Source organism: Glycine soja, chromosome 11 (assembly GCF_004193775.1).
Source record: "Glycine soja cultivar W05 chromosome 11, ASM419377v2, whole genome shotgun sequence".
In the NCBI taxonomy this organism is placed as follows: Eukaryota; Viridiplantae; Streptophyta; class Magnoliopsida; order Fabales; family Fabaceae; genus Glycine; species Glycine soja.
This window is the reverse complement of record NC_041012.1, coordinates 42204811-42232807: the sequence shown is the minus strand read 5'-3', so window position 1 is coordinate 42232807 and position 27997 is coordinate 42204811. Positions and strand designations below refer to the sequence as shown.

General features: G+C 33.2%; 2 protein-coding genes and 1 pseudogene across 4 annotated transcripts; 1 reads left to right on the top strand and 2 right to left on the bottom strand.

Annotated features, from left to right (window-relative positions):
- Nucleotides 1–77: 77 nt before the first annotated feature.
- Nucleotides 78–13415, bottom strand: LOC114374986 (glycogen phosphorylase 1-like). Of its 2 annotated transcripts, XM_028332718.1 has the most exons (22): nt 12538–13412; nt 10735–10849; nt 9867–9967; nt 9644–9735; nt 8820–8955; nt 8613–8681; nt 8350–8451; nt 8010–8108; nt 7210–7320; nt 6313–6519; nt 5792–5899; nt 4495–4590; nt 4345–4401; nt 3718–3864; nt 3555–3614; nt 3360–3464; nt 2736–2897; nt 2492–2565; nt 1432–1555; nt 909–1000; nt 637–757; nt 78–536 (listed from the first exon to the last, which is right to left on the bottom strand). In XM_028332718.1, exons 1-22 carry the CDS (start codon nt 13213–13215, stop codon nt 384–386), a joined length of 3009 nt encoding a protein of 1002 aa, XP_028188519.1. In that variant the 5' UTR covers nt 13216–13412; the 3' UTR covers nt 78–383. The 2 variants fall into 2 exon arrangements, 1 of the variants encoding a protein (XP_028188519.1); XR_003658673.1 differs by lacking the exons at nt 78–536; nt 637–757 and having other exon boundaries at nt 988–1000; nt 1432–1547; nt 12538–13415.
- Nucleotides 13416–21604: 8189 nt separating this feature from the next.
- LOC114375293 lies at nt 21605–24223 on the top strand (annotated as a pseudogene).
- Nucleotides 24224–24441: 218 nt separating this feature from the next.
- LOC114375292 (trigger factor-like) lies at nt 24442–27774 on the bottom strand. Of its 2 annotated transcripts, XR_003658743.1 has the most exons (5): nt 27363–27774; nt 27222–27275; nt 26014–26124; nt 24770–24830; nt 24442–24632 (listed from the first exon to the last, which is right to left on the bottom strand). XR_003658743.1 is itself a non-coding variant. In XM_028333070.1 (4 exons), exons 2-4 carry the CDS (start codon nt 26128–26130, stop codon nt 24577–24579), a joined length of 234 nt encoding a protein of 77 aa, XP_028188871.1. In that variant the 5' UTR covers nt 26131–27275; nt 27363–27773; the 3' UTR covers nt 24442–24576. The 2 variants fall into 2 exon arrangements, 1 of the variants encoding a protein (XP_028188871.1); XM_028333070.1 differs by having other exon boundaries at nt 26014–27275; nt 27363–27773.
- Nucleotides 27775–27997: the final 223 nt, after the last annotated feature.

The following is a 27997-nucleotide window of genomic DNA, read 5'->3' as shown; positions in this document are numbered from 1 at the left end:
ATATATATATATATATATTACCTTGTACGATGAACAGACAAAATACTAGTTTAAATAAACAATTATGAATCATTATTCACATGTCACAACCGAATCTTGCATTTCAGCGACTCAAGATTAATGAAAATTACTTTAGTATCGATATCGATTTTCAGTCAGGTAGGTTAAGATACAGTGAGTCAATCACCAGAAGTAATAGTAATTTTCCCCGAAGTAACGGGACAACAAATTAAGCAAATGTACTTCAGGGCTAGACTAGTGAACTTTGTTGTCATGGGTCATGACCAAAATTTTATTATTCTAAATGAGCAAGATATTACAATTTTTCATTGTCCCTTTTCTTCTGGCCTCCCCAAACAAAACTAAAATTTCTAATAATGAGATCAGAGAGGGCATCGGCAGGGATCAATTTTCCATGTCCTCTCTGCATAATCTTGAATGGTTCTGTCACTGCTAAATCTCCCAGAGCCAGCAACACTAAGGATACTCATCTTGATCCACTTCTCTGGTTCAACAAATGCTTTATCGGCAGCAGCCTGTTATCATATTTAATCAAGGTTAAATTTCAATATTAAATAAAAAAACTGATGGTAATATAAATGGTTAGGAGACTAAAAAAAAAAAGAACGAAAGTACCTGTGCCTCAAGGTAACTGCCAAAATCAGGGCCAAGCAGATAGAAATCATTACCAATTTCCACCGTGTCACATAAGGATTCGAAGTAGTCTTTATGACCAAAATATCCATCTCGAACCATCCTAATGGTATTTTAGTATACTTAATTTTAGTCATTGAATAATAATATATTAATGGTTAACAAAATAAAAATTGAACTGTGATCAGAAATTTTATCTGCAATTGTTAATAATCCACGTATACTTTCAAGATGGAAGTTATTTATTTATTTACCTTAACACGCGAGCAAATTGTAGAGGTACTTTTAAAGTAGATCCTTTTTCACGCAGTTCTGCAACTTCCTGCACTTTTGCACCAAAGAGAAACTGCAACAAGTGTAGACATTAGGAGCTGTTACGTGGGATATTAACAAAAGTTTCCAAACATCATCAAAGAAAGCCTCCATTATTATATGATATTACAATTATTCATAAAGCTTGAGCATGAAATTAAATTTCCTCATGAGCAATTGTAGGTAGGCAATCATGAAGCCAAGGCTGAGTTTAGTCAAGCCAACTACAAGATTCTATGCCTTCTAGGAAAAAGGATACATAGGTATGTAAAAAAGCACTATCTGAGTACAGATCAGCACATGTCCCGATCAGATTTACGGACAGAATCTTATAGATGAAAAGAAATTAGGAAATATGCCAAAGCAACTTGATTCTCAAATTTCAGAAACTTTCTCAATTTTCATAAGAGCACATTTTGATTTTGTGTTGAGAAACATGAAAACATCATGTATGTTATCACTCACCAAGTTATCCGATCCTATTTCTTCAATTATTTCTATCGTAGATCCATCTGCCGTAGCTAAAAGTAAACATCCATTCATCATAAATTTCATGCTCCCAGTTCCTGAAGCTTCATGTCCTGCAGTGCTACAAGATAATTATTGCTGTCAACATGTCACAAACTTGTATTGCACTTCTCAAAACTAATTTTTTTTAAAAAAAAGAAGGGAAAAAGGTATGAAAAATATAAATTGCACAACATTGAGCAAGAATAAGGTTCTCAAGCCCACAGCCCAATGGGTCATGTGGTAATTGGTGCATGTGAATATATTAATACAAAATATTACAAAAACCTTAATTTGCTAAAAGATGAAAAATTGGATAGCATAAAAATACCTGTTCCGTGATTGATTTTAAAAAAAGATGAAACATGAAAAAACAAAAGAGGAAGCACAAGTCTAAATATTTGTTACTCAATAAATCAGGTGACAACTTTTTGTGCCATGCACAATACCACTCAAAGGTAAAAATACACATCAATTTGGCCAAACCCCATCAACATAATGGGAAACAACTAGCAAACCCAAGTGGGCTCATATTCAACTCATACCCAGCACAACCCCCTGCTCCACCTCTGCTGTGTATCAACCACCAAACAATAGACCAGAAAAAAAAAGTGCTGAATCAACTTCTTGTACTATGTTGTTCTGCATGTGCTCATGTTGTCCATCAATATACATCAAATGCAGCCTAAGACTAAAAATCACACAGAATATGAAGATTGTATCCAGTCTTGAAACAGTGGGGGGACTATACATGTTCTTGCTCAAACTGACGGTGATGTACTGGTTATAACTTAAATTCAACTCTATCAAAAGATACATCTTTCACAATAGCTATTCCAGCTGTATATGACCCCCACTACCCATATCTCTTTTATTTGAAACTTTCTACTCTTTCTTGCTCATTATGAGCATGGCACATATCAAGCATGATGAGAAATGAGGCAGACTAATATGCTACTCATTAGTAACATCAATAAGCCTTAAAAAAGGCACTATAACGAACGTTAAATTAGCAAACCTTAAATGTTGAGAAAGGTCAGCCCCTGGTATTACCAATTCAGCAACAGAGACATTATAATCAGGGATAAAAACCTACAAAATAACAACAAAAATAGATCAACAAAGGATATGCCAAAAACAAAATACAATATACTTAACACTGCCATACTGAATTGTACTATATAATGAGAAATGCTAACAAAAAGAAAGAACAAGGATGATAAAAAAAAAACACAAATGAACAGTTGTGACTTAAAACTTGCCAATTTCAGAAGATCTCCAATATCAGTGTCATTATTGATTTTTTCTGCCACAGCATGAGAAAGTTTGATAATCTTCTTAGCAATTTCATAACCAGGAGCTGCTTTCCCACCAATTATGCAAACACGGGGTACAACTTTCCTCCTGTCATTCTTGTCCATATTCTGCAAGAAAGCAATGAATAAATACAAAATAGTAGTTGATTCCTCAGTATAACTCCAAGTGGAAAGTGATGATCATTATGTATGTAGGTGATGATTAGGAATTTAAACCATAACTGAGGGGGGTATCAGATTCTAGGATAGTTGCTAAGCTAAAAAATTGCTTGCTCAAGTGCAGAAAGAAAAAAGATCATAATAATTAGTGAAAGAAGATTTTAAATTCCAAAGTCTTAGAATGTGAATTTGGGCCTAACTCAACCCCAAAAAGCTAGCTCATGGGGAGAGGATTGCCCTCCACTTATATACTCTATCTTGACCTTATCTCTAGCCAATGTGGAACTTGAGTTCTTCCCAACACAAAGGAACAACAACATATTTTTATTTTAATGAAAAAAGAAATTATTTTGCTACTTGAAACTAGCATTATTTTATAAGATCTTTTAGCACCAAAGAACACACATTTACCTTGATACAATCATATCTATGGATTATTCCAAGTATATTAAGCAATTGTCTTTTGTATTCATGTATACGCTTCACCTGAACATCAAACATAGCATCCAAACTGACCTGCAATCAAGAAAGATATAAGAAAATATAACTTCTATGGTAGTAATGAAAAAGAGAAGAAAAGTTCAGGTAAAATTATGTCACTAAAACCTTCACACCACTCATTGTTTCGATGTATTCAGCAAGCCTCATTTTATTGACCTTTTTAACCTACAATATCAAAAGGGCAGAAAGACATATCAGAGCAGATCATATCTAGTTTCTCCTAATCTAAAGAGATTCTACAAATAATAAATATAACTTAAAAAATTACCATTTTCCATTCTTGATGGAAATCAGTATTGTCAACAAGATCTCTCAATCCTGTCAGAAGGTCGGCATTACGAATCCAAGCCTCAGTTCCTAGCCATTTTGATATAAGAGCACATAAACTGGGATTGCTCACAACAATCCACCGACGCTGACAAATATCAATTCACTGGCTTGTTAGTTGTTGCACAGTCCACACATAATCACACATTTCTTTAATGAACAATAGCTGCAAACTTGCAATTGTCAAGTACCACAAACAAAATTTACTCTTAAGAGAAATAGGTACAAATAATTGTAAAAGAAGCATCTTAAACTTATATGGCCAATGACAACACTTTAAGAAGTAATCAAGATACACAAGTCTTCCAACAATGGAACTCACAAGGAGGTAAGAAATTTCATATAGGGAAACTAGATTTGTGTATTTCTATTGAGTATTGACAACCTTTATAGTAGTCACAAACAACAATTCTATATGTCTATTATCTATATAAAGAAAGATAACTCTTCCAACAGATACACCAAATTCAAGAGTAAGCTACTTACGCCATTTGATATAACTATACATACATAGCTGGAGAACAACAGTTGCATTACATACATACTGTAATAGTAACTGATTTTCTACCTGGGTTACACCATTTGTCTTGTATTGAAATTTTTCAGGCCATAGCTCATAGAAGTCCTGCAAAGTTGAACCACTAATTTATTGCTTTATGATTTCAAAATCAGCCAAGGTGATAAGCACAGTGAAGTGATTGGCATGATTAATTCATACCTTAAATGTATTCATTTTCAGTGTATCTAAATGTAATTTTGAAACACCATTCACAGCATGGGAGCCAACAATTGACAAGTTGGCCATTCGAATGCTCTGCAAATAAAATACATAATCACAAAAAATATTTATGATGTAAATATACAATTCGTTAAACAAAACATGTGGAGATTGATTTGTTTTTGGTCAGAGAAAAGGTGCTCAATAAACAACTGTCAATTCTGCACATCCCTGTTCAGGATCAACGGGCTGACTCTCACCAAGCCTCTCCCTCCTACTAGTAGATTTTTGCATCTCAGGTCCAAGCTCAATGTGTTTGAGCCCAGTTCTACAGCATGCTGTCAACAGTTAGTTCAGTTCCATTTTAGTTGTAACTCCTTAGAATTGTGAGTATGGGCCTATCTCAATCCCAAAAGCTAGCTCATAGGGTGAGGGTTGTCCCCCCACTTTTATGCTCTATCTTAGCCTAATCTCTAGTTGACATTGGACTTGGATTTTCCCAATACACCCCCTCATGCCCAAAACTTTTGGGCTTAGTGCGTAGACAATATGGTGGGTGATCCTTTAATGGATCTAGGATAGGCTCTGATACCATCTTAATCTTAGAATGTGGGTTGTGGATCTAACCCAACCCCACAAAATCGGCTTGTAAGGTTAGGGTTGTCCCCCACTTATATGCTCTATCTCGGCATTATCTCTAGCCAATGCGGAACTTTGGTTTTTCCTAATACTCCTGAAATAGTTAGTTGCAATGATAGTTAGGTTAATCCTTGTATAATATCATCTCTATAACCAAACCACTAGATTTGACTCATTCAATACAATTTAGAAATCTTTCACTTAAATTTTCTACTCTCAGTTTCTCTGGGTTTCTCTAGAAACTAATATCTGCTAGTTGTTTTCCAAACTTTCAAATAGAACGATGCTGCCAATGAAACATTAGTGAGTTGCCCACACCTACCTGAACTGAGGGAACCTGCTGTGGTATTGAAGCCACCACTGATCCATGGAAATACATGGTAAATTGGCATCTGTTATGACTTACCATGTAACTTATTCAATTCCTAATAGCTCAAACTTTGAGTGCATATTCTTTCTTTCAGATATTAGAGCCTCAATTCATTAAGTTTTTCTTTTAAGAATTAGTATACAACTATACATAACGCTAGACATTATTATCCGATAGTCAAATTGCATAACTTGCAATATTCATAGTAAGAAAAATAAGCGCATGCAAAAAGAAATTCTAGCCTACCATAATTACCAGATTAAGCATTGACAAATTGCTCTAGAGTACCTTCACAGCACCTTCTTCAACAATTGACATCCGGGACAGCCGGTTGTAATCTAAACCAATCTTTTTCTTCAACTCTTCCATAAATTTAAAATTTATTTCATATAAAATCTGAAAAGGGCAATTAAAATACTTGGTAAATATAATTATTTTATAATAAAATTTAAAATTTATTTCATATAAAATCTGAAAAGGGCAATTAAAATACTTGGTAAATATAATTATTTTATAATAAAAAATTAAGAAAAAAAGAAGTACTTTTATGAGAACAAAGAACAAAAACAATTTAGATTCATCAACATTTCCTTTCTGAATTACTGAAATTTAGGGTTTAACATGGAAAACTTCCTAGAAAAATAAGTGGACAATGCAATCAAATTTTCCCATGCTTTGGCCAAACATAAAAGGTGAAAAAAGGATCAAACGTATCTGTTTTCTGCCACTCAATTTGCTGGTGAAATGCATATGTAAGGTAAAACACTACATAAAATACATAAAATCGAAGTGTGTCTTGATGAACATACTTGTAAATGACGAGGGAGAAGGCTGCCAAGCAGATCAACAGGGATTTTCTCTAGTCCTTCAGCTACCACTGTGTGAGTTGTAAAAGAGAAAACTTTGCATGCAATGTCCCATGCTTTATTCCAGACCAGATGTTCTTCATCAACTAATATTCGCATAATTTCAGCAATTGAAAGAGATGGATGGGTGTCATTTAGATGGAGAGCAACCTAATTATAGGAGAGGAAAAGCTTAAGTTGCAAGACAGTAGTGAGAACTCAATTATGTCACTAGTGATAATCTAATGCATACAATAAATATTAACTCATCCACTTTAACATATACTGAACAACAGATAGAAATCTGACAGGGCTGGAGAGTGGTTAGTTAGGATAGTTAGTTAGAATAGTTAGATAAATGAAGTTGTAGAGATAGGGAATTAGCAGGGTAGAAGAGTGGGAATTCTGTTTTGTTATCATGTGGGAAACCGAGCATTAGCTCTGTTGTAGCAAGGAGAAACTATTTATGAAGGGGAAACCCTTCAAAAGAGAATCCTCTCCTTAGATTCTTCATAATTCTGTAAACACTGGACACTGCCAAAGCATTCTTTCTCCATTTTTCTTTTCTCTCTCCCTAAAAACTCAGAATAACCCATGTCTAGCCTGGGATAACCTGAAAACTCCATAAATCCTAATGGAACAGAATCACTACAAAAAAAAAAAAAAACAGTGACAGCAAGAAATGGCCATGGGATAATCTGGAACTTTGAATGGTCAGTCGAATTTCAGAACCTTCTCACCATGACAGGAACATTAAGAAAATATGTAAACTACATATTGATAGTCTTGCAACAGAGTGATTAGGAATCACCATACCAATTAACAACCAAACGTGAAAGTACAAATTATTTGACAATGAACCTTATCTGGCAACTCATCAAAGTTATTATGTGCTTCTTTAAACCTTCGGATGATGTCTTGTAACGATGCTGAGACAAAGAAATATTGTTGTTTCAATCTCAGCTCCTTCCCCTGAAAAACACACTCAAAGTGGTAATGTGATAAGAGGAATTGAATACTCTTCATCCTTCAAAATGAGGCAAAATGACTACAAAGCCAAAATTTATCCTATTCGTGAAAAATTCAAGTGACTAAATAAACTTCCTAATGTAATGCACTAATGTTTCTATACCAACTGTTACGCCATACAAGGCAATCAATATTGTGCGGGAGGCAACTAAAACAAACTAAAATAGAATACGAGGAATTATTAAGAAAGCTTGAGAAACATAACAAAGTAATGCACAACACCACACATTAATGAAGGAAAACTTTGAGAACAAAAGCAGAATATAATTAAAAAAAAACCTCTGTTCATTCAACAATTGGAACCAAGTTCCTTCACTAAGCTTCACCCATAATTTTTGGCAGATAATCAATTCTATAAACAATTATGTTGAGTCAATAAAAAAACAGAGAAATTTCAACATAAAAGATCATTTTAAAACAACTGCATAAGACACAAAAAGGTCAATGTAAGATTCTACTAAGTAAAGCTTTATACATGGGAGTCTCTGGTTCTTACAATCATAAACCCACAACCAAACATATGGCACTGCTAGCTTTCATTATCAACAACAGAGACAGAGTGCAAGTGCCAAGTTCTGAACAGATAATAGCAACAACTACATCATAATTTAAAAATAATAATTAGGGCATACCTGATGATTACGGTCATCAGGGTACAAAACATTACTTATAGTTTCTGCCCTTTGTCTGTTGACAACAGAATTAATGTAGTCTCCAGTGTTATAGGCCTCCTACAAAAATCAATAGGAAAAAAGGGTTCAATAGCTCACCCTAAGCCCAAATAAAAGAAAGAGATATGCCAAACTAAACTGAAAATAATGAACTACAGCAGACCACTCTCAGAAAAAGGTATGACATACAGAATTAATGACCTAAATTGAATAATTTATTGTAAACCTATATTATTATATCATCATGCAAATAATTTATCCCAAATTTGGAGCAGATATTTATTCTTAAGAAAGGAATTACCAAATCAAATTTATTACTAGGTTTAGCCGCCCATAGTCGAAGGTTGATGGTATTTCTTGTCCCGTAACCAGGTATTGGGTTGTCATAAGCCACAGCTTCTACCTGTAATTCAGGAAGAACAAGTTCCTCATCAACATTATGCACATTCCACAAGTCTAAAAGTAATGCAACACAGGTAGCAGTAGGCATAGATCTAAAATTATTTGAAATTATGTTCTTGAAAAAAGTATCATTACAAACCAAATTAAAAATACTACTCTTACCGTCTCTCCAGGGACCCAAACTTGATGTTTTTCTCCATTCATCTCAACCTCTTCAACAGTCCCATAGAACTAATCATCCAGAAAAACATAGAGATGCAATCAGTTTGTAATTTTCAGTTGAATGGTGATAAAGTGAAAGAAAGGCAATAATATGAACAGAAACCATAAAATGATTCAAAAGGCATAACAGATGGAAGCCTGGCAAACCTTCACTTCATATGTTACATGAATCCGTTCTATCTCCCAAGGGTTTCCATAGTTCAGCCAATAATCAGGTTGCTCATGTTGAAAGCCATCCACTATGATCTGACGAAACAGCCCATATTCATATCGCAGCCCATAACTGCAAAGTGAAGATCAAGTCCACAAATTCAGCTAACAGCACCATCTTTAAATAAGAGGCATATTTGTTTTCTATACAACAAAGAGCAAAATAAGTATACTTCTGTTTGCATGCACAGTTCCAGAATCATCAAGAAGGTTGAAACTTAAAACGAACATAAGAATAACACTGCAAAATTAACTGATCAATAAGACATAATCCTCTATGGTACTCAAGGTTTCAGAAGTACAATTAGTACAGAAACTGGTAAAAAGTATTGTTGACAATAAATAGAAGAACTTCTAAATTCATACAGTTTTAGGATAAGACACTCAGAATGTGAACTACGTTTGACAATAGCACCATAAATGCACACAATGTAAGAACTTCCAAATTCATACAGTTTTGTTGACAATAAAATAGAAACTAGGCTGTTGAGACACAATTTCATTCTTATTTGACAATAGCACCATAAATGCACACAATGTATATACTGTTGAGACTTGGAAAGGCTTTGGGGCTTCTTAACAACTAAATGTGGCCAAAAAACTTAATATTAGATGTCCAAGATTATAAGGCCAACTTCACAGCTCACAGCCTATACCTACGTTTAGAATATTCATTAAAAAAATGAAAACAGTAAGGTGAAAACATTACTGTATCAAACCTACTAATAAAATTTACAACAAATCAGAAGGTCACACCGTACCCCCATGCAGGATAATCCAAAGTTGCTAAAGAATCCATTTGGCATGCTGATAGACGAGCAAGGCCACCATTTCCTAAGGCGGCATCTCCTTCCTTGTCATGGATGTCACATACATGTATATTAAGGGGATAAAAATAACACCATTGAAGGCTCACTCTGAGATAATAAATCTAAAACAATAAACTGGAAAATAAAAAATGGTAAAATTAAACGTTAATAACACCTGCTCTGCCACAACTTCAAACTCAAATCCAAGTTGGCTTAGGGCTTCTGCATATTGATCCTGGATGCCAAGATTGATGACACTATTTGACAAGGAACGACCTGATATCGAAAAAAAAAACATGTGTTCTTAAGAATTGGAAACAAGAACAGCAGCAATTGAACACTTTCACAAGAACAACCATTCATCAGATGAACGAAACAGTTCAGCATCAATTTATTTAATTGTTTGACTTTGCTAAGACATAAATCTAAGAAGAATTTTTTACTGCTTTAGTTTCCTTCGTGCTTAAACCATCAGAGTACTAAAATGCATGGATACTTATATCAGAATGCAACATAATATACATAAATATATAATTAAAAAATCTTATTTTTATAATATGGTATAATTGGAGAAATCCAAATGTCTTATCATAAAATTAATCCAAGAGAATACTAACGTTATTGGTGAATGTCAGTTGTATTGTATTCTATGAGTTCATTTGGTTATATAGAATTTCATAATTAATTAATAATTAACAAGAAAGGAAAGACTTGAAAAGGGAAAAAGATTTCTGAATCACTTGAGGAAATCCTCAGTGGGACAGAGTAATAAAACATGATTGACATTCACTAATTTGAGAAAACTAAGAAAGGAAAATAAGTCAGAAAATATACAAATAAAATCCTAATTATTAACAGCAAATATAAAGCCCCTAAAACAGGAGATACTTTCCAAGAGAAAGTTTAATATATTTTTTTTTTATCACATATAGATGACAAAACTTATATTTGTAAAAAAAAAATATAAACTAACTTGATGAATGAAATAAATAGGAATTAAAGGTTAACGTGCCAAACAAATTTTAGGACGTCACTTTAAGTACCCATAAGAAACTCAAGCGAAAGGAAGTAGAGGCGCTTAGGTTTTGTTCTCTTGACGTAAACATGAGTATCATGCCAGCGTTCAATCAACCGGTCTCTTACACTGTGTGACAAAGCCTACAAATACCATCAAACAAAATCAATTTTTTGTTGATAGCCATTAAAAATATGACCAACAGTCAACCAAAACACTTTAATATATTATTTGATGCCCTATATGCCCTGTATAACCTTCAAGGGTGCAATCTCAAGATGTCAAACAGATAAAATTTAGTGGAATAAGCTTTAACTTTTCATATCTGAAGACTGAGTTCCTTCTACAACAAAGTTTGTTGGACAAAATGCAAGCATGAATAACAATAAGCCATGTATTTTTTATTTGTAGGAATAAACACGGTACCAAGTGGTTTACAACACTCACACACTCTGCTCAACCAACTGAGATATACATATGCCATGTATAAGTATTCCTTCAAGGCTTCAACTGTTTATTGCAGATACAAAATCTCCAATAAGAATATCATAATGACACATCTATCATCAAATTACCTTGTCACCCCTCATCCCCTCAGCATTTTTCACTTAAGGAAAGGGTCCAATGGATGCTCTAAGACTGCTGGTTAAAGAGCATTTAATATATCATATTAAATAATTATAATTGCTTAAAAAAGAGAGTATAAATTATCTTCTTGTTTTTTATATAATAAATGTTTTCTTTTCCAATAAATACTTTCTATTTTTGTTTCCTTAGGAGTGTACTTAGGATCCTGTTTGCCTTGAAGGAAACCTTACCTGTCATAAACTTCTAGTTATTAGGATTCCTAGAGAGGATTTTTTATTAGGTTTCAAACATTGTGGATTACTAAACTTGATAAGAAAAAACGGTTTTGCTAACCATTTTCTTTCCCAAAGGTAATGACTGAGGAATTAAAGGGGGGAAATTTCGTTTTTTTTTTAAAATGAGGGGGCAATTTCATTTACCAAAAAGAAAAGTATAAAGCATTTTTTTATCAATAAATGTAATATTTAATGTCATGAATGTATCCCCATCACATTTCTAACTAAAACCTTTTGCTTATTTATTTATTCTTTTTTTTAATTGAATGATTTATTTATTTATTCAATAACCATTGTCCAGTGGTTAGAGAATTAGATAAAATAATCTAAATACTTCGCTATTCACATATCAAATAAATTGTTGTCATACCATTAATTCATGGTTAACTGAAACAGGTTCCCATAATTAATCGCGTTTCAATAAGTTATAGGCTTAGGATGTTACAAAGTTTATGCAAAAAAAAAAAACTTCTAAAAAGACATTTCGAAACTTGTGGAGTACCATAAACCTTTCCTACAAATCACATTGAATTTAATCATTAACATATTGCCTCAATTAGCAATACCTTTTTCTGTTCTCTAATTATATAACTCTTTTCACGCTTCTCTATAATTCAATTTCTTTTTTCTCTTTCTCTCACGATCACATTATACATCTTATCTTTGAGTTTATGCAGCTATTTTAAATACTTAAAGGGAGCCGCTCACAATGCTTGGCAATCCTTGGTAGAGCTTACTTATTAGTATTTTAAGTGGTCCTATCGGACTCACCCAGAATTACTTCCCGTGGAGTGAGTGTGTGTGTCTTCCACCAAAAAAATCTTATCTCATACTCTTTGCTCTGTTCATATCTCTCTGTCATACAAATTCTCTTTTCCTATACCCCTATCCACACTTGAACTACACACGCAACATGCAGCAAAGCAAATTACAAAGTATATTAAGCTGAAAGTTAAAAGGCAGCGCACCTGATACGCTTCAAAATCGTCAAAGCTAAAGCGTGACCTGGCCACGGTGTACTCAACATGATTCAGAATATCCTTTTGAAGAGTGAGAGGGTCGTTCTTCAGAAACCCGTCCATTAAGCTGAACATTCTCTCCGCTTTCGCGCGACGCTCCCCGATCGCTTCCGCCAGTCCAGGCCTCCGCACTACAATCCCCCGGTTTGCCGCCGATCTCGTCACCGAGATCGTGCCGTTGCCGCCATCGTCTTCGCCGGCGATGGCCTCCGCCAAGGCTCGCTTGATCCTCTGGAGGCTATCGGAGTCCTCAATTTTGTTGCCATGGGAGTCGGTGACGAAGAACGTCTTGACGAAGAAATCTCCCTCGAATTCAACGGTGGCACGGTCGACCGTGAGGCCGAGGACCTTGAAGACCCTGGTGATGACCTGGAGGAGGCCGATCTGGTTGCGGGCACGGATGACAAAGGCGGTGGAGTCGGCGGAATCGGAGTTGTCAACAGCGATGGTGGAGGTGGAGGTGGAGATGGATTCGCTGGTGGAAGCTCGCAGCAGAATTCTCCAGTGAGCGACGGTGAGAGAACGGGGGATGGAGAGCGAGGAGAAGTGTGTGAGAGAAGGGAATGGAACTGGAGAGAGTTGATTCGGAAATGGAGTGAGGTGAGGGAACGAAATAATGGTTTGCATTTTGGTTTGGGAAGGAAGGAAGGAAGGGTTTAGAATTAGCGAAGTGGTGACATGAGAGAGTTCAGAGTGTGTGTGGTATGAGTCAAATGGAAGATATGAGAAAGAGAAAGATAATAGCGGGAAGCGTGATGGGTTACTACAGCTTACAACTACCTCACCTGCTTGCTTTTAGAAGGAGTTTGCCTTTCCGATTAGAGGACACAAGATGCTTATGATATGGCACTCATACTTTCCCACTCCTCAACACGTGATCAAACTTAAAACTATATTTTTGGATATATAATATAAAATTATAAAATACTTTATTTTTTATGTATAAAAAACTATTAGTTTTTTACTTTTATTTTTTCTATTTGTAGAAATCAAAATGAGGAAGAAAATGTTTATTTCTTAAGTTTAAATTTATTTTTTATGCACTGTTTTTAGTTAAGTAAAAAAAAGTTTTACAAAATCTGCCTTTATAATTTTTAAAATTATTATTATAAAAGTCTACGGTCTTATTACATATACAGAGAAAAAAATTTTATAATTTGATAATAACAAAATATTATACTGTCAATATCATGATATTTATATTTTATTTTATGCATTAAAAAACCGGATAAAATAAGGTCTAAAGTTTAATTTTTATGTATAGAATATTTTTTATACTAATAAGTATATTATATATAAATTTTAAAATAATTACTATATAAAAATCAACAAACTTAGATTCAAAGACATTAATATATTCAAGAGGAGAGATTAATAGGTTTTTTTTTTACAAATTTACACGTGGCTCTGCATTTTAACTTTTTTTTCTCTTGCATTTTCAAAATGGGCCACTGTGCTATTTCTTGTGCTCTGCAAAACAGGCCCATTGCTCTAGTTAGACTAAAAAACACAAGTGGTCACTATCTCCAACCGATGCGTATCTATCACAAAATTCCGGTAGTGAAATCAATTTTATTTTCTAGTGAAAGATTATGAGTTCAAATCTTCACTCTAACCCGGGTTACACTGCATTATATTTGTTTTTTTTCTTTAGTAACAAAATTGTGACTTGATTAAGAAGTAAATTTATTTGTTAAACCTTAGAATTTGGATTAATAAATAAACTTTAAGAGTGTTGCAATAATAATTGATGCAAATATGTTAAATTAGGACATATATCTTAGGATTAAAGAAAGTATGTAAAAATCATTGAGAAAACATACAAATATGTTAGATTGGTTGGTGTTATTGATATAATGACCCCAACTGAACCTATAAATTAGCTTAGGAATTACATTTTTATGATTATTGTCTAAAAAACAAACACAATTCAAAATAAAACAACTTGCTTCAAAAACGCAAATAATCAAAGAATAGTGAGTTAAATAAATCCACAATCAAGCATTTAGAAGTTTTTAACAATGCCCATCAGCAATGCAAACCAATTTAAATAATAAATATAAACAATTCCAATAATGTAAATGACGTATTGTATTGAATTTCTTCCTCAATTAATTTCCTTGCAATACGACAAATCATAGAACTCTCCAGAACTCTACCACTAAACTAACTAATTTTTCCAACCTCGCCTCCTATTTAAGCTAAATACCTATCCTTCCAAGCTCCAATCTCTGTAACTAACTATTGATAATAACTTGTTCTTGATATTTGGGACTCTACCCCCACACACACACAAAAAGGGCTTCTTTCTTGCCAAAACATTGTGGTTATCTTGAGAAACAGCTCCAAGGGTGAAAGAACCCCAAATATAAAAACATAAAAGCAAAAACATAAAGAAAGAAGAATAGAAACGTTAAAAAAAATAGAAATAAAATGGTAACAGAAAAGAACAAAAAATATAAAAAGGAAAAAAAGAACTAAAAAAAAAAAGCAAAACTGAAAAAGATAGTAAAAAAAATTCTGACATTTCAAGATCTTCCCTTGAATCAAATCACTGGGGCCCAACGGAGAAAATGTACGAAACTTCCAGTTGTGTGCTTTACCTATGATAATTGGGACTGGAATGAGGTATCAGCAGCATAAGTTCTAAATTAATTTCTCTTTCATTATTTGTATCGCCTTGCATTCTTATGCAATAAAATTTGCATTTTATTGCTACAAAGAATGTACAAAGGCTATGCTCCAAATTAATGTCATTCTATTCCAAGGTGTTTTCTATATATAAAAAAAGAGAATAAATTAGATAATGTAAGGGAAAAGGGGGAATGAGAAAGAAAGAAAGAAAAAAGTCCTTACAATCACAATAAAACAGCAGATAAATGTGTAAGTTTAAAAATAATTACATTTCTATCCATTTCCAATCAGCATGTTGGTTACTCATTTGTTTAAAGATAAGAATTAAGAGAAATAACCTCACAAAAGTAAATAATTCTACTATAAAATTATATATAATTTATAGTATAATTAGATTTTAGCGTTCATTTCATTGTTATTAAGGCTATGGTCATAGGCTATCTATTAAGCATATGCTTATTTTGCATTTTTCCCCCTTGGGGTGGAGAACTACATTCTAATCACGTTAAGTGAAAAAATGTTTGCTCCAAAACTGTGTAGAAAATAGATTAAAAATATATATCATGTCATGTCAAAAGGCAATTGAACTAAAGACCAAGCATAAATTATGCACTCGGCTTAACAAATGTGCTCCAGTGTTTTCATACAAAAATCCAGGAAAGATTGACAGTGTTACCACATATATAAAAAATAAATCAATTGCATAATGGTTCTCAACAAATAATCGTTTGTTGCTCAACCGCTCTTTTTTCTTGCTATCATATCCACCCTTCCAAATCAGATAATAAAAGATTATTTCCACCTGATTAAAGTATTATTGTTTTAGCATAATTATATTAATTGATCATTATTCTTTGTTTGAATGAAAGTTGTAACACTTCATTTTTGGTAAAATAAATTAAAATAATTTTTTATTTAAAAATAAATAAAGTTTTAGAAAATGATGAGGTTTTTTAATTAATAAATAAAGAGAAATAACTTTATTAATTAAAATAATGATTTAAAGAAAAATAGAAAGGATATTTTATTTATTCATTTGATAGGAAATAAAATAAAGTTCTTTTTTATATAAAAAAAATAGAGTAAATAAAAAGACTACAGTATCTTACCTATAAATGTAATAGGTCACTCTTTACATTTACGATACGTCTCTGCGCTCTCTCTTCCTCTCAAATCGGTTTAACCTTCTTTCTTTTCCAAAACCCTCTCTCCTGCATACACTCAAACCTATCTCAGTAAAACAATAATTCTAGACTCGTTAACCGTTGGATCGTCGTGAAACTTGAAAGTGTGGTTCGGAACTTATTTTAGTACACACCCACCGTTGGGATTTTCACGATAATGTTTGTGGTAGAAGAAATATTCTTTACACTGAGTTTTCTCTTTTCTCACATACACCCAAAACATGTCCTAGTAAACCTTTGATCCCAGACTCATCAATTGTTAGATCATTGTGAAATTTGGACGCCAACTTCGGAACCCATTTCCATACATTCTCACTATTGTGATTCACAAAATAATGTTTTTGCATAGATAAATTAGTATCACACGTTGATAGTAAAATAAAGGCTACAATCTTTTTCTCTTCTCTCTAACACTTAGAAACTCTAACAGAGCAAACATAGGAAAAGTTTGAGGAATCTTAGAAAACTGTTAGAGACGCCTCTATCACTACCAGAGTACACACATCAACCCGCTTAGAGGTAAGGAATGAGTTTATCACAATTAGGGATAGAATCAACATGTGTAGGGATCCTCAAGGGATCAAATTGAGATTTATTTTAGGATATTTATTGAATTTTAATTTTTCCTTTATGATTATAAATACGATATTGTTGTATTTGATGAACCAATTGATGTCCTAATACGAATTGGTCGATAAAATTGAGTGCTCTTAGTGTTTTCGTGTTTTTAACCTAAGATTTTGATTCATTGATTTTGATATGATTGTGTGAAATTATTTGAGGGGTTTTACTCCCCATGCTATGAGAAACATTTTTGTATAAATTGTTTGTACTTTGGACAAGATTTTCTAGATTGACATGATAAATTGTTATATTGAGATTATGAAAATTGTGATTAAAATTGTGCCTAAGTGATAAATTGAATATGTGATGAATTGTGAGATAACATTCTGCTTTGAGATCATAACATTGTCATTGGGATAAAGTATAAGTGCAAAGTTGAACATGCGTTGATTTGTGAGATATATGTAAACATGTGATGATGGATTGTGACGTTGTGATATGTTGAAATTGTGGATATGAAATTTGATTGTGAATAAGTGTGTAGTTAACACTTGATGTGGTAATACTTGTGGTGTGACCTGTGAATTATACGATAATCCGACTGGTGTTTACCTTGAGAAAAATGTTTATGTGCAGTGTTAAAGGGAAAATGTAGGATTCCTAGTTAGGAACCTAAAGTGTTAAATTATAGCGCAATGCGTTAAACGTGTTTGAAACACGAGTGTGAAGTTGTGGGTATTGTATAATTCATAAGCAGTGTCAACGTGCAAAAATTGTTTTAGAGGTTGGACCTGAATCAGAAAGGTGAGACCCTAACGGATTCTTCGAAATTTAGGCCTTAGAGGTAAAGACACTCAGTTTGAGTGCTCTTTTAAGCCTACGTTGATCCCATATGGTTGGAGCATTCTTGCAAAACAGAGTGACCTTGATTGGTCACCTTATGATTTTACTTAGTGAGAGTGACTTGACATACCCATTGTGTGGTGTGTCTTGTTATGTACTCCTAAATGCCTCAATGTGGTTTTTCAATGACATGGTATCACATTGTATATAGGCTTGAGTCTTAGTATAATTGTTGCATAAAGCTTACTGATTATCTATTATGAAATCGATGAGTCTTATTACGTCTTGACCCGAATGTGTGATTCATGTGTAATGTGATTGATGATTGAAAATGAATTTTAAATGATAAAGTGGTGAAGTGACGTGGATTGTATTAAGTTGAACTATGTTATAAATACTTCCATAATTTATTTTGATTACGTCTTTGTTTATTTGTGTTTTTTAGAAATGTGATCACTCACTCCCTACGTATTGTTTGTATTTGAATCTTGTGATGATCTCGAACCTTGTGTTCATGGGAACAGATGACTAGGTGGATGACTTTAAAGAACCTTGTGCTAGAAGATGCGGGGACACAATACTCTGATAGGATGTGACATTGAGGATGAATTTTTATTTTAATTGCATGATGTTATTTTATTTTATTTTACTTCACTAAATTAACAAATTTTCATTTGTAAACTTTGGCGACCTTGTTCTAAGCCGGATATGCTTTTAATAAGTTTTATTTGGTAATAGTGAAGTGAATGCGAACCTTTTACTCACGTGAATTTGTTTATATGTATTTTTATATGTTTTATTTATATATATGTCGGGATAGAAGGTGTCACACCAACAATAGCAAGGTCAACTGCAACATTTTTTGATCCCTCTGACATTGCTTTTGAACGGTAATATTTCACTATGGGCAATTTGGTGAAGTAGATTGCATATACGATGATACAAACTAACTCAAAGAATGTGGAGATTGCTAAGAAAAGTACTGCAAAAATAAGAAAATACAGACAAGTTTATAGAATAAATTAATTTCAATATATAAATAAGAAAATATGTAAACCTGTTAATAATTAGACTCAGTCAACTGAGTTGAGCACCAACAACATTGCTTTATATAAATTAATACAATAAGAGTACCAACAACATTACACTGAATAGATCCTATGAAATTAATTTCAATATATAAATAAGAAAATATGTAAACCGACCAATAATTAGATTTAGCCAATTGAGTTTAGCACTAACAACATTACTTTTTCTAAACAGGACCCCATTTCAACCATACATTTAAAATAACAATCACATTTCAGATCATGCTTCTATTGAGAAAACAATCAAGATATTTCAATTTTGAGCATAAAGTTCAAATGACATGTTCATGTTTTTGCCTAATAAATCCCCTACCTAGCATCAAATAACTCTAAAAATTAAAATTACATATTCTATTCATTGTTGTACTTAAAATACTCCCTGTAGACTTTTATCGTTGCAGCATGAGCAAGTATGAGGTGGTGTGTAACCGACTCACAAGTAGAATCACCAGCGATGCAATTAGCAAAACACTTGGAGCATCTATTGGGTGGGGATCCACCACTTGCATAACCTTCGGTGCTTAACACTATCACCAAATTCCTTAAAGCATACTTCTGCATAATTTGCAAAATGTTGCAAAATCAAAGTACCAATTCTTCAGGGAGTGAATAATAAAAATAATTTATTTCATCATCTTAAACCAATCATTAAGTAAAAACCTTTTGATAAGAGTGACACATATTATTAAGATCTTGAAGGGAAATTCATAAGAAAAAAGTAGTGGGTAGCAAAAGAATACCATTTTTGAGGCCTATTGGACTCTTCGGTGTAAAGATCTACAATAAAGTCAAAGCAAATGTTAACAAATCAGGGCAAGTAAATGACCATTGTCAGTAAGAACAAAGGAGAGAATCAAAGCATACCATCCCGACTCATTCTCAGTTAGAAACGTTTTCTTTGAAACACTATTAACTACTCTAGTATTTAGAATTAAAAGTAATAAGAAAATCATCAAATCAGCCTTGACTGTGTTCATTTCTAGGATTTAGGATATAAATAAATGACACCAAAGTTCAAATCTTTTAGTCAAGACCACAATCTATGCATAATATAAAAATTAGGATTAGCACCTGTATAATGTCGTAACCATATATAATATATATGTGTGAGTATGTTAAACATAACAACATGAGTTACAATATAAACCCGCAAAGAATCTGTAGTACATTTCAAACAATTCCAAACTTGAAGTTAACTTAGCAATTTGATAAAGAAGACCAAAATCCTAATTCCCAAATTAAGGTCCAAACTCATTCTAGTCATTATCTATTCAAACACCTTTTCCAACATACAAAGAAGCTACAATTATTCTCTATATTGAGTCAACATCTCAAATGCAAAGTCACAAAGTTGCAATTTTAGGCAACTTACAACAATAACAGCAGTAGCCAAACAGTTTCATCTTTTAGGTTTAGCTCTTGATGACCCCTCAAACCCTAAGGCGTAAAAAAATGAGGAAAATAAAAGGGACTTACCAAAGTTTCAGAAACCTCTTATTATGCTTCGAGAAAGATAACCTATTATTTCTCATTTAAACCCTCAAGCCCAAACCAAAACTGAAAAAAAAATTAGAATGACAAAAAAATAAAATCAACCCAAAGATGAAAAGAGATGTTAAGCACTGAAATCCAATTTCAAACCCTAACTAAAATATAAAAAAAAAGAATAAAGATAAGAAGAGAATCATATCAAAAACAAAAAAATACAACATCAACATAAATATGCTTTATGAACACTTTTAAGTTTAATCCTTAATAATCTAACCTTGAAACCTAAGAGAATAAGTTAATAAACTCAGAAGCACCGAGCGTGGCTGATTATTTTAAGGAGTAATTTTGTGTACTTACTTAGGTAAATATATTCAAACCGCTAAAGTAAGGAACTAGGTGTAGGTCCATTAAAATACAAGTGGCACCTGATTATAAAGCTCGTCCAAAAAAATGCATGTATCCTAGAGGAACCACCGAAGGTTCCAGTCTAGGGGTGGGAATATGTCAGGTTGGTCTACAGGAGCTTACGACCTGACCTACATAAAGCCTGACCTGAACTGGGCTATTTAATTAAAAGATTAGACTCAGGTTTTTTTAAAAGCATATTAAATTAAATAGACCAAGCTTATGCTTATTAAAAAATCTTATAAGTCTGATAGGCCGGCCTATATATATATACTTATATTATTTTTTGGGTATAATTAATTTTATTTTTGAAACTAACAGACTTTGATTACACTGCTCCATAACTTCTATTTCTATAATCAAGTAAGACTTTAATTACAATTTAGGTGTGAGTCATGTGTCCCTTTATATTTTTTATTATTTTTATTGACTTTTGTATTCATGTTAATGTTTCCTTTTCCTTTAACTTTTCTATTATGTTCTTCCTATTTCAAAATATTAAAGATTTAATGTGAAGAAGGCTTTTAAAAAGGTTATTAGGCTAGGCTTCTAAAAAGTCAGACCAAGTCAAAATAAAAGTCTTTGATTGGTTATAGGTCAGGTTCAGGTCTCAAAAATTCATCGTAGGCTAGACTCAGGCCTTTCAAAGCCTGGCCTGGCCTGACCTATTCCCACCCCTAGATTCCACACTCATCTAGTCTTGTTGGCGTCCTTCTAGACAGATATTTTTCATTCTCATTCTCTACTAATAATATTATATAATGTAGTATTAAAGTTTTATAAAATATTTTCAATCATTACCTATAATCTAATCCACCAACAGAATAGTTCAGAATCTTGAACCTTCAAGGCCATCCCCAAAACCCCATTCAACAGTGAAAGAGTATGGGTGTGGACTACTATAAGATTTTGCAGGTTGACAAGAATGCCACTGATGAAGAGTTGAAGAAAGCTTGCTATGAAATGGCACCCTGATAAGAATCCAAGCAATAAGAAAGAGGCTGAGACTAAGTTTAAACAGATATCTGAAGCCTATGAGGTTGGTTTGGTTATTTATTTCTTCCCTCACCCTATAAACTTCCTCTGCTCAATTTCTAATACAAAGAATTTATATTTCTTCTCATTAAGCTAAGACTATGGATTAGTTTTTATGTAGTTTACATGTTTGTAGTACTCTAAATAAGATAATGTTTGTTTTTAATTCCTTAAAAATAAATAATTTCTTCTTACCTTTTTACTTATTAAAATGTGTCAAATGTGTTGGAATTTTCGAATAATTAATGTGGGCTAATATTATAAGATAATTATATTAGTTATTTATCATTAATGAGTTTTATTTTATGTGATAAATTAAGTGAGCCCGTTAGACAACTATGAACTTATGTTACATATAGTTTTTTCCTCCGAGTTATGAAGGTCCTATTAAAGAATAAAGATGTTCCGATCGAGGAAGAACCATGAAGCAACCGGTTACCTACAGATTCAGATTCCGCTGTGTTTGTTGATCAATCATTATGGATCCAGATATTCTTAAAACTCTTCCTGATAATATAAGGTAATGTGTTCTTGGTGGTTATTGGTATTTTATTAAGATCCCTAAAATGCCAACAAAATGTGTTTTTTTTTTCATGTAAATTTTTAGTCTCTCATTTGTGAAAATAAAAAGCATATATAACAAAATTTCATACAGAAGAAATTAAAAAGCAATTGAAGGATTGAAAGCTAACATTGTCTTGTACTAAAAATATATTTGACACCTTTTATACTTATTTGCAAAGTTGCTTTCTCTAATATAGAATCTAAGTTAGTGCATTGGTTTGGTGCAGGTTCTGAGTGATCCCCAGAAGAGAGCAATCTATGATGAGTACGGAGAAGAAGGGCTTAAAGGGCAAGTGCCACCCCCAGATGCTGGTGGACATACATTCTTCCAAACTAGGGATGGCCCAACAACGTTCAGGTTCAATCCAAGAAACGCAAATGACATTTTTGCCGAGTTTTTCGGGTTCTCGAGCCCATTTGGTGGTGGTGGCCGTGGCAGTGGCAGCAATGGAATGAGGGGTGGTTCCTTCGGTGGAATATTTGGTGATGATATATTTAGTTCATTTGGAGAAGGAAGGACCATGAGTCGGCAAGGTACACGCAAAGCACCTCCCATCGAGAAGACATTGCCTTGCACCCTTGAGGAGCTCTATAAGGGGACTACCAAAAAGATGAAGATCTCTAGGGAAATTGTTGATGCCAGCGGGTAAGTCCTCTTCTTTGTTTGCTTTGCCTGCAATTTCAATATTATACTATAAGCTAAATTTCATTAATTATGTTGGTAGATTCTGTTAAAAGTTTTAACCAAAAAGAAAATATGTATTTGACATCCGAAAGTTATTTGACACCTAAAAAGATAAAGAGAAATAAGTGTTATTCACGGGATGTCTACAATAAGTGACTGTTGAAATATCATCACTCAAGTTTTAATAGTTCATGACTTGTTGTTCTAAACCCAAAAGCACATAATAAATATTTAGTTAGAACTATTACATTGATCCATGCACTCAGAGTACGTAAATGACTTGGTATATATCAAATTCATTCATATAATTCATGACTATGGCTGTTGTATATTAAGAAGTTGCTATAGAATTTGATATAGATATAGATATAGAATTTCCTTAAAAAAAAAAGTTGATATAGAAATGAAAAAATTGACCCATCTCTAGTCATATTGATTGTTTTAATACATTATGAATTGTTTATGTTTTGGATTTCTTTTCTTGTTTGCAGGAAAACTTTGCCGGTGGAGGAAATCTTAACCATTGAAATTAAACGTGGGTGGAAAAGGGGGACAAAGATTATGTTCCCTGAGAAAGGAAACGAGCAGTCAAATGTTATTGCTTCGGATCTTGTGTTTGTTATTGACGAGAAACCTCACCCTGTGTTTACCAGAGATGGTAATGATTTGGTTGTGACACAAAAGGTGTCACTTGCGGAAGCTCTAACGGGCTATACTGTCCATCTTTCAACACTCGATGGCAGGGTTCTCAACATTCCCGTAAACAATGTGATTCATCCAACCTATGAAGAGATGGTTCCCAGAGAAGGTATGCCAATTCCAAAAGACCCTTCAAAAAGGGGTAATCTTAGGATCAAATTCCCAGCAAAGTTGACGTCAGAGCAGAAAGTCGGAATTAAGAAACTTCTGCCGTATTGAACTGTATCTTGTGTGTATAGTCTTCCAATTTGCTCTAATTCTTCTCTTTTTCCTCTTTAAATTTAGGTAGCTTTAGTTTGTGTAGTTTGCGTGTAATGGGGCCAAGAGTTGGAGAGGTAATGGTATGCCATTTTGAAAAACGGTTGATATTGATTGTATACTTAAAATTGTGGTAGCATGTGTTGATAGTTAAACTTTGGACGTAATAGCTATGTGATTCTGAAAATGGGTTGACTCCATAATATGCGAAATGTGACGTTAATTTTTGGTCACAGCAAACTACTATGACAGGATTAAAATTACATGTTCCAATTGGTTATTCCCTTTCCTATTTGTCTAATGGATTGAAAAATAACACATTACTAAAAAAAGATATTTCTTCTAAGTTTTCTATAAACATAATTTCTTTCTCGTCAAGCGGTATACTTCTTTAAACTAAACATTTACAAGGAAAACACTGGTTTGAAATTGAATAAGTTAATAATAGTGGCAAAGTAAAAGGCAACTAAGGCTAACGAACAATTTGAACTCCCAGCCTCTAAAATTAAAGGAGCAATAGTCCATGCTTGTATAGCTGTCACGGGATGAGCAGAAGAACATTCTCCATACAGATAATCTGATAGGTAGGCTCATCTGCGATAAAGGAAAAATAGTAGTTGAGCAGAAGAATTGATAAGTTGAACAAACATGTCACAGTTGTTGAATTTGGATTAAGATGATTGAAGTGAATGTAAAATGAGAGGAGCATTGAAAAAGTAAAGTGACAATACCATCCCCGTCATCTACATCATTATAATCATCTTCATCTTCATCGTCATCAAAATCTATATTCTGCAAGATTTTATTTGAGTTAGTTAGGCACTTAAATTTTTAGCTTTTCTTTAAACAGGGAAGCGAAAAAACAAAGCTTAGCAACAGTATGCTTCATAACATAAAACAAAACATACAACCGTAACAAGAGGGAAAACAGTTAAATAACTCTTCAAACTACTAACATCAGACACTGACTGCTAAATTTTTTCATGAATTGACAGGGCATTCCCTTGTGCCACCTCCACCATGTCAAATTAACTAATTAAGCAACTTCAAAAAATCCATTTACTAACAATTTCATTGAATGCTGAAAAAGGTTAATACCACCACCTGTTGTCAAAGGAAGAAAGTGCAATATGTGTGTGCAACATTTAAGCAAATGCCACGTTCAATATAGAATTTATTTCTATAATTTAAAAGAAACCTAACAAATCTCAGAGCAAGAACAAGTTAGACCAAACATCACAATTCTCATCATCTAATTCTCTTTTACTTTCCAAGTTTTATAATTTTCTGTTGTATACTTTTCAACTGGGGGAAGAGCATATCATGTGTAAATTTAGAACAGATGCCATGTTTGACATGGAATCCACTTAAAATTTCAAAGAAACCTAACAAAGCAAAAGATAGACTAAATCCTTGATGTTTCTGTTTTCTTTTCCAAACCTACTCTTTTATCTTTTTCGGTTTTATATTTTGTTTGGGGTCAGAAGGGGCAAAGCAATTGTGGATAGCTAATGAATCATCAGTTGGATCTGCAGGATCTTGCACAATCATAAAGCCCAATTTGCCAAGGTTATTTATGTTAATGAGAGACTTAATTTCTCCTATGAAGAAGAGGGGAAGATCAAGATGATATACTGCTACAGCTAAGAAGCTTGCCTCCACTATCAACTTAAAAATTAAAGGTGTTTTCTGAATATCTATTTTAAAAATTAAAATTTTAAAGGTCATGCTCAACTCTTGACATATTTCAACAAAATGGTTTTAATTTAGACACAGTAAACCATATAAATGCAAGCTTTTCATAGACAAATGCTGGAAGGTTTAGTTTTTACCTTCTTTAACTTCAATTTGAAAATTTTGCTGGGTAAGTTTTTGAGGATAAAATGTATTATTATACATCATAGAGATGAGAGAGAACCATCTTGAGTCCTAGAAAGGCAAAATTAACACATTAAAGTAGAGGTTATAGTGGAACCTGATTATAATCATCATCATTAATATCTTCTTCATCCTCCTCTTGTGCATTTTCATCCTCATCTCCATCTTCTCCATCTTTCTTTTCATTTTCATCATTTTCCTCTTTGCCCTGCATGTGAAAGAATCATCAACATAGAATTTCATTGGAGAAGTGAAGGTTGCCCAACAGTAGAATCTGAAAAGAAATACAATATTCATTTGGACCAAATGCAATCTTACTCCCAAAACTAATTATCTAGTGCTCAACATTCCTTGAAGTTTGCTAATGGAGAGTTGCAGCAATGGTAGTTGTGGTGATGGTGGTAGTAACAATGCAAGGACACTGGGTGTAGTAGTGATAACAAAATTGTCGACAACAGTGGTGGAGGCAATACTAATGGGATTAGCACTGGTGATGACAACAATGATGGCATTGGTGTAGTGGCAAAGGTTGTGGCAGTGTTCGCAATTATGGTGGTAATAAATAGTGGTGATGGTGAAAGCAGCAGAGGAGGTTGTTGAAGTATCAATCTGAGGTTCTAGTAACTTATTACACCTTATTATATGTGTGGGTTAAAGACTGCCTCTTATTAATTTTGGCTTCTTTCAATTACAAATCTTAGGATCCAGATTAAGAATTGAGAATATCTTCAGCTAGTTATAGCTCAATTCCTTGAAAATGTTATTAAGAATTAAAACACTAATTTTAAAATATATACTAAGCCTGAAATTAAAAATTATAGTTTCAATTTCCATTCCATGTGCCACAAAGAACCTAAAGTGCCACTCCATGTGCTATCAAGCATTTATACAATAATATTACAATCTAGAATAGAGTGTTGCATCCATACGTACATATATACTGCTCAGTAAAACAGCATATATGCAATACTTAAGTAATGAGAATTTCATAAATTTCTTTCAAGTATGTGTTTGGTTTGGCGTTACAGAACTGATTCTGGGTCCAGAATTTATTCTGAGTTGAAGTAACTTTTGAGTTGGATTAGAAAATTTATAATAAATTTTACTTCTAACTTAATTCTATAATGAAAATATCAAAACAAAATCAGGTCATTTCAAAATCAATTTTGCAAAATCAATTTTGTCAAGACTCATCCAAACACGCACTAAGCTTATTCTGTGCTAATCTCAAAATGTACTCACAATAGAAATTTAACCAATGCTAATACCACATAAAAGGAGAAAGTTCTTATGAAATGATTAAACCTGACTCTGGGTTCCATTGAAACTTTTTTCTTCTCGACGCACGCTTAGATTCACCTGAAAACACCAAATTAGGTTTAAATCATGTGTTAACGGGAACCTCAAACCCATAATTTTTAAAAAAAAAAAAATGAAACATAATACCTTGAACTAACTCCTGAGGAAAATCTTTGAACATTAAAACTTGTTCGAGAGAGTCACGAGTAAAATCGTTCTTCTTCCTGTCTGAGAATTTAGCAATGTGCATACTTTGCCTCTTCTTAGAGGTTTTGGCCTCAAGAAAATAAGGAAAGGCTTCCCAATAATTTAGAAGGTTATTATTCCAAGCAAGCAACTTTTTTGTATCATTATGAATATCATCAATGTTAACATCAGGCAAAGTAACAGCCTCTGGAAAAAAGATCAAATGGAAGTTGAGAGGCAAATGCAGTAAATCCACCTCCTCTGCTTGACATCTCAGCCTTTTCGGAACACGTTTGGGTCTTTGGAGGTTTTGGGCTTAAGCCCCTTCCATTAATTTAATATTGGTCATTTGGCTTCATAGCCCCGTAGAACACGTCTCTATCTAAAATCATTATTACGGTTAAGAATGTTTTAATTCAGCTTATTTCATATCTAAAAATTAATCAAATTTAAACTTAGATTACTGATTAAGAATCACAAGATTCTAGTACATTTAATTCCTAATTGGAGTATACTCCAATATACTAATAATAATAATATGATTATAAAAAAAAATTATTATAAATCCGTCTCATACGATCTTTTCAGCTCGTGCA

What these genes read in the sequence shown, in the direction of transcription:
- LOC114375292 (XM_028333070.1), bottom strand. Translation starts at nt 26,130, where the DNA reads ATGCAGGGCAAAGAGGAAAATGATGAAAATGAAAAGAAAGATGGAGAA. An exon ending in ATGATGATGATTATAATCAG is followed by an intron (nt 24,831 to 26,013) that starts GTTCCACTATAA and finishes AAAATCTTGCAG; the next exon opens with AATATAGATTTTGATGACGA. An exon ending in TGATGTAGATGACGGGGATG is followed by an intron (nt 24,633 to 24,769) that starts GTATTGTCACTT and finishes CCTTTATCGCAG; the next exon opens with ATGAGCCTACCTATCAGATT.
- LOC114374986 (XM_028332718.1), bottom strand. Translation starts at nt 13,215, where the DNA reads ATGCAAACCATTATTTCGTTCCCTCACCTCACTCCATTTCCGAATCAA. An exon ending in ACGATTTTGAAGCGTATCAG is followed by an intron (nt 10,850 to 12,537) that starts GTGCGCTGCCTT and finishes TGGTATTTGTAG; the next exon opens with GCTTTGTCACACAGTGTAAG. An exon ending in AGACAAATGGTGTAACCCAG is followed by an intron (nt 3,865 to 4,344) that starts GTAGAAAATCAG and finishes GATATTTGTCAG; the next exon opens with CGTCGGTGGATTGTTGTGAG.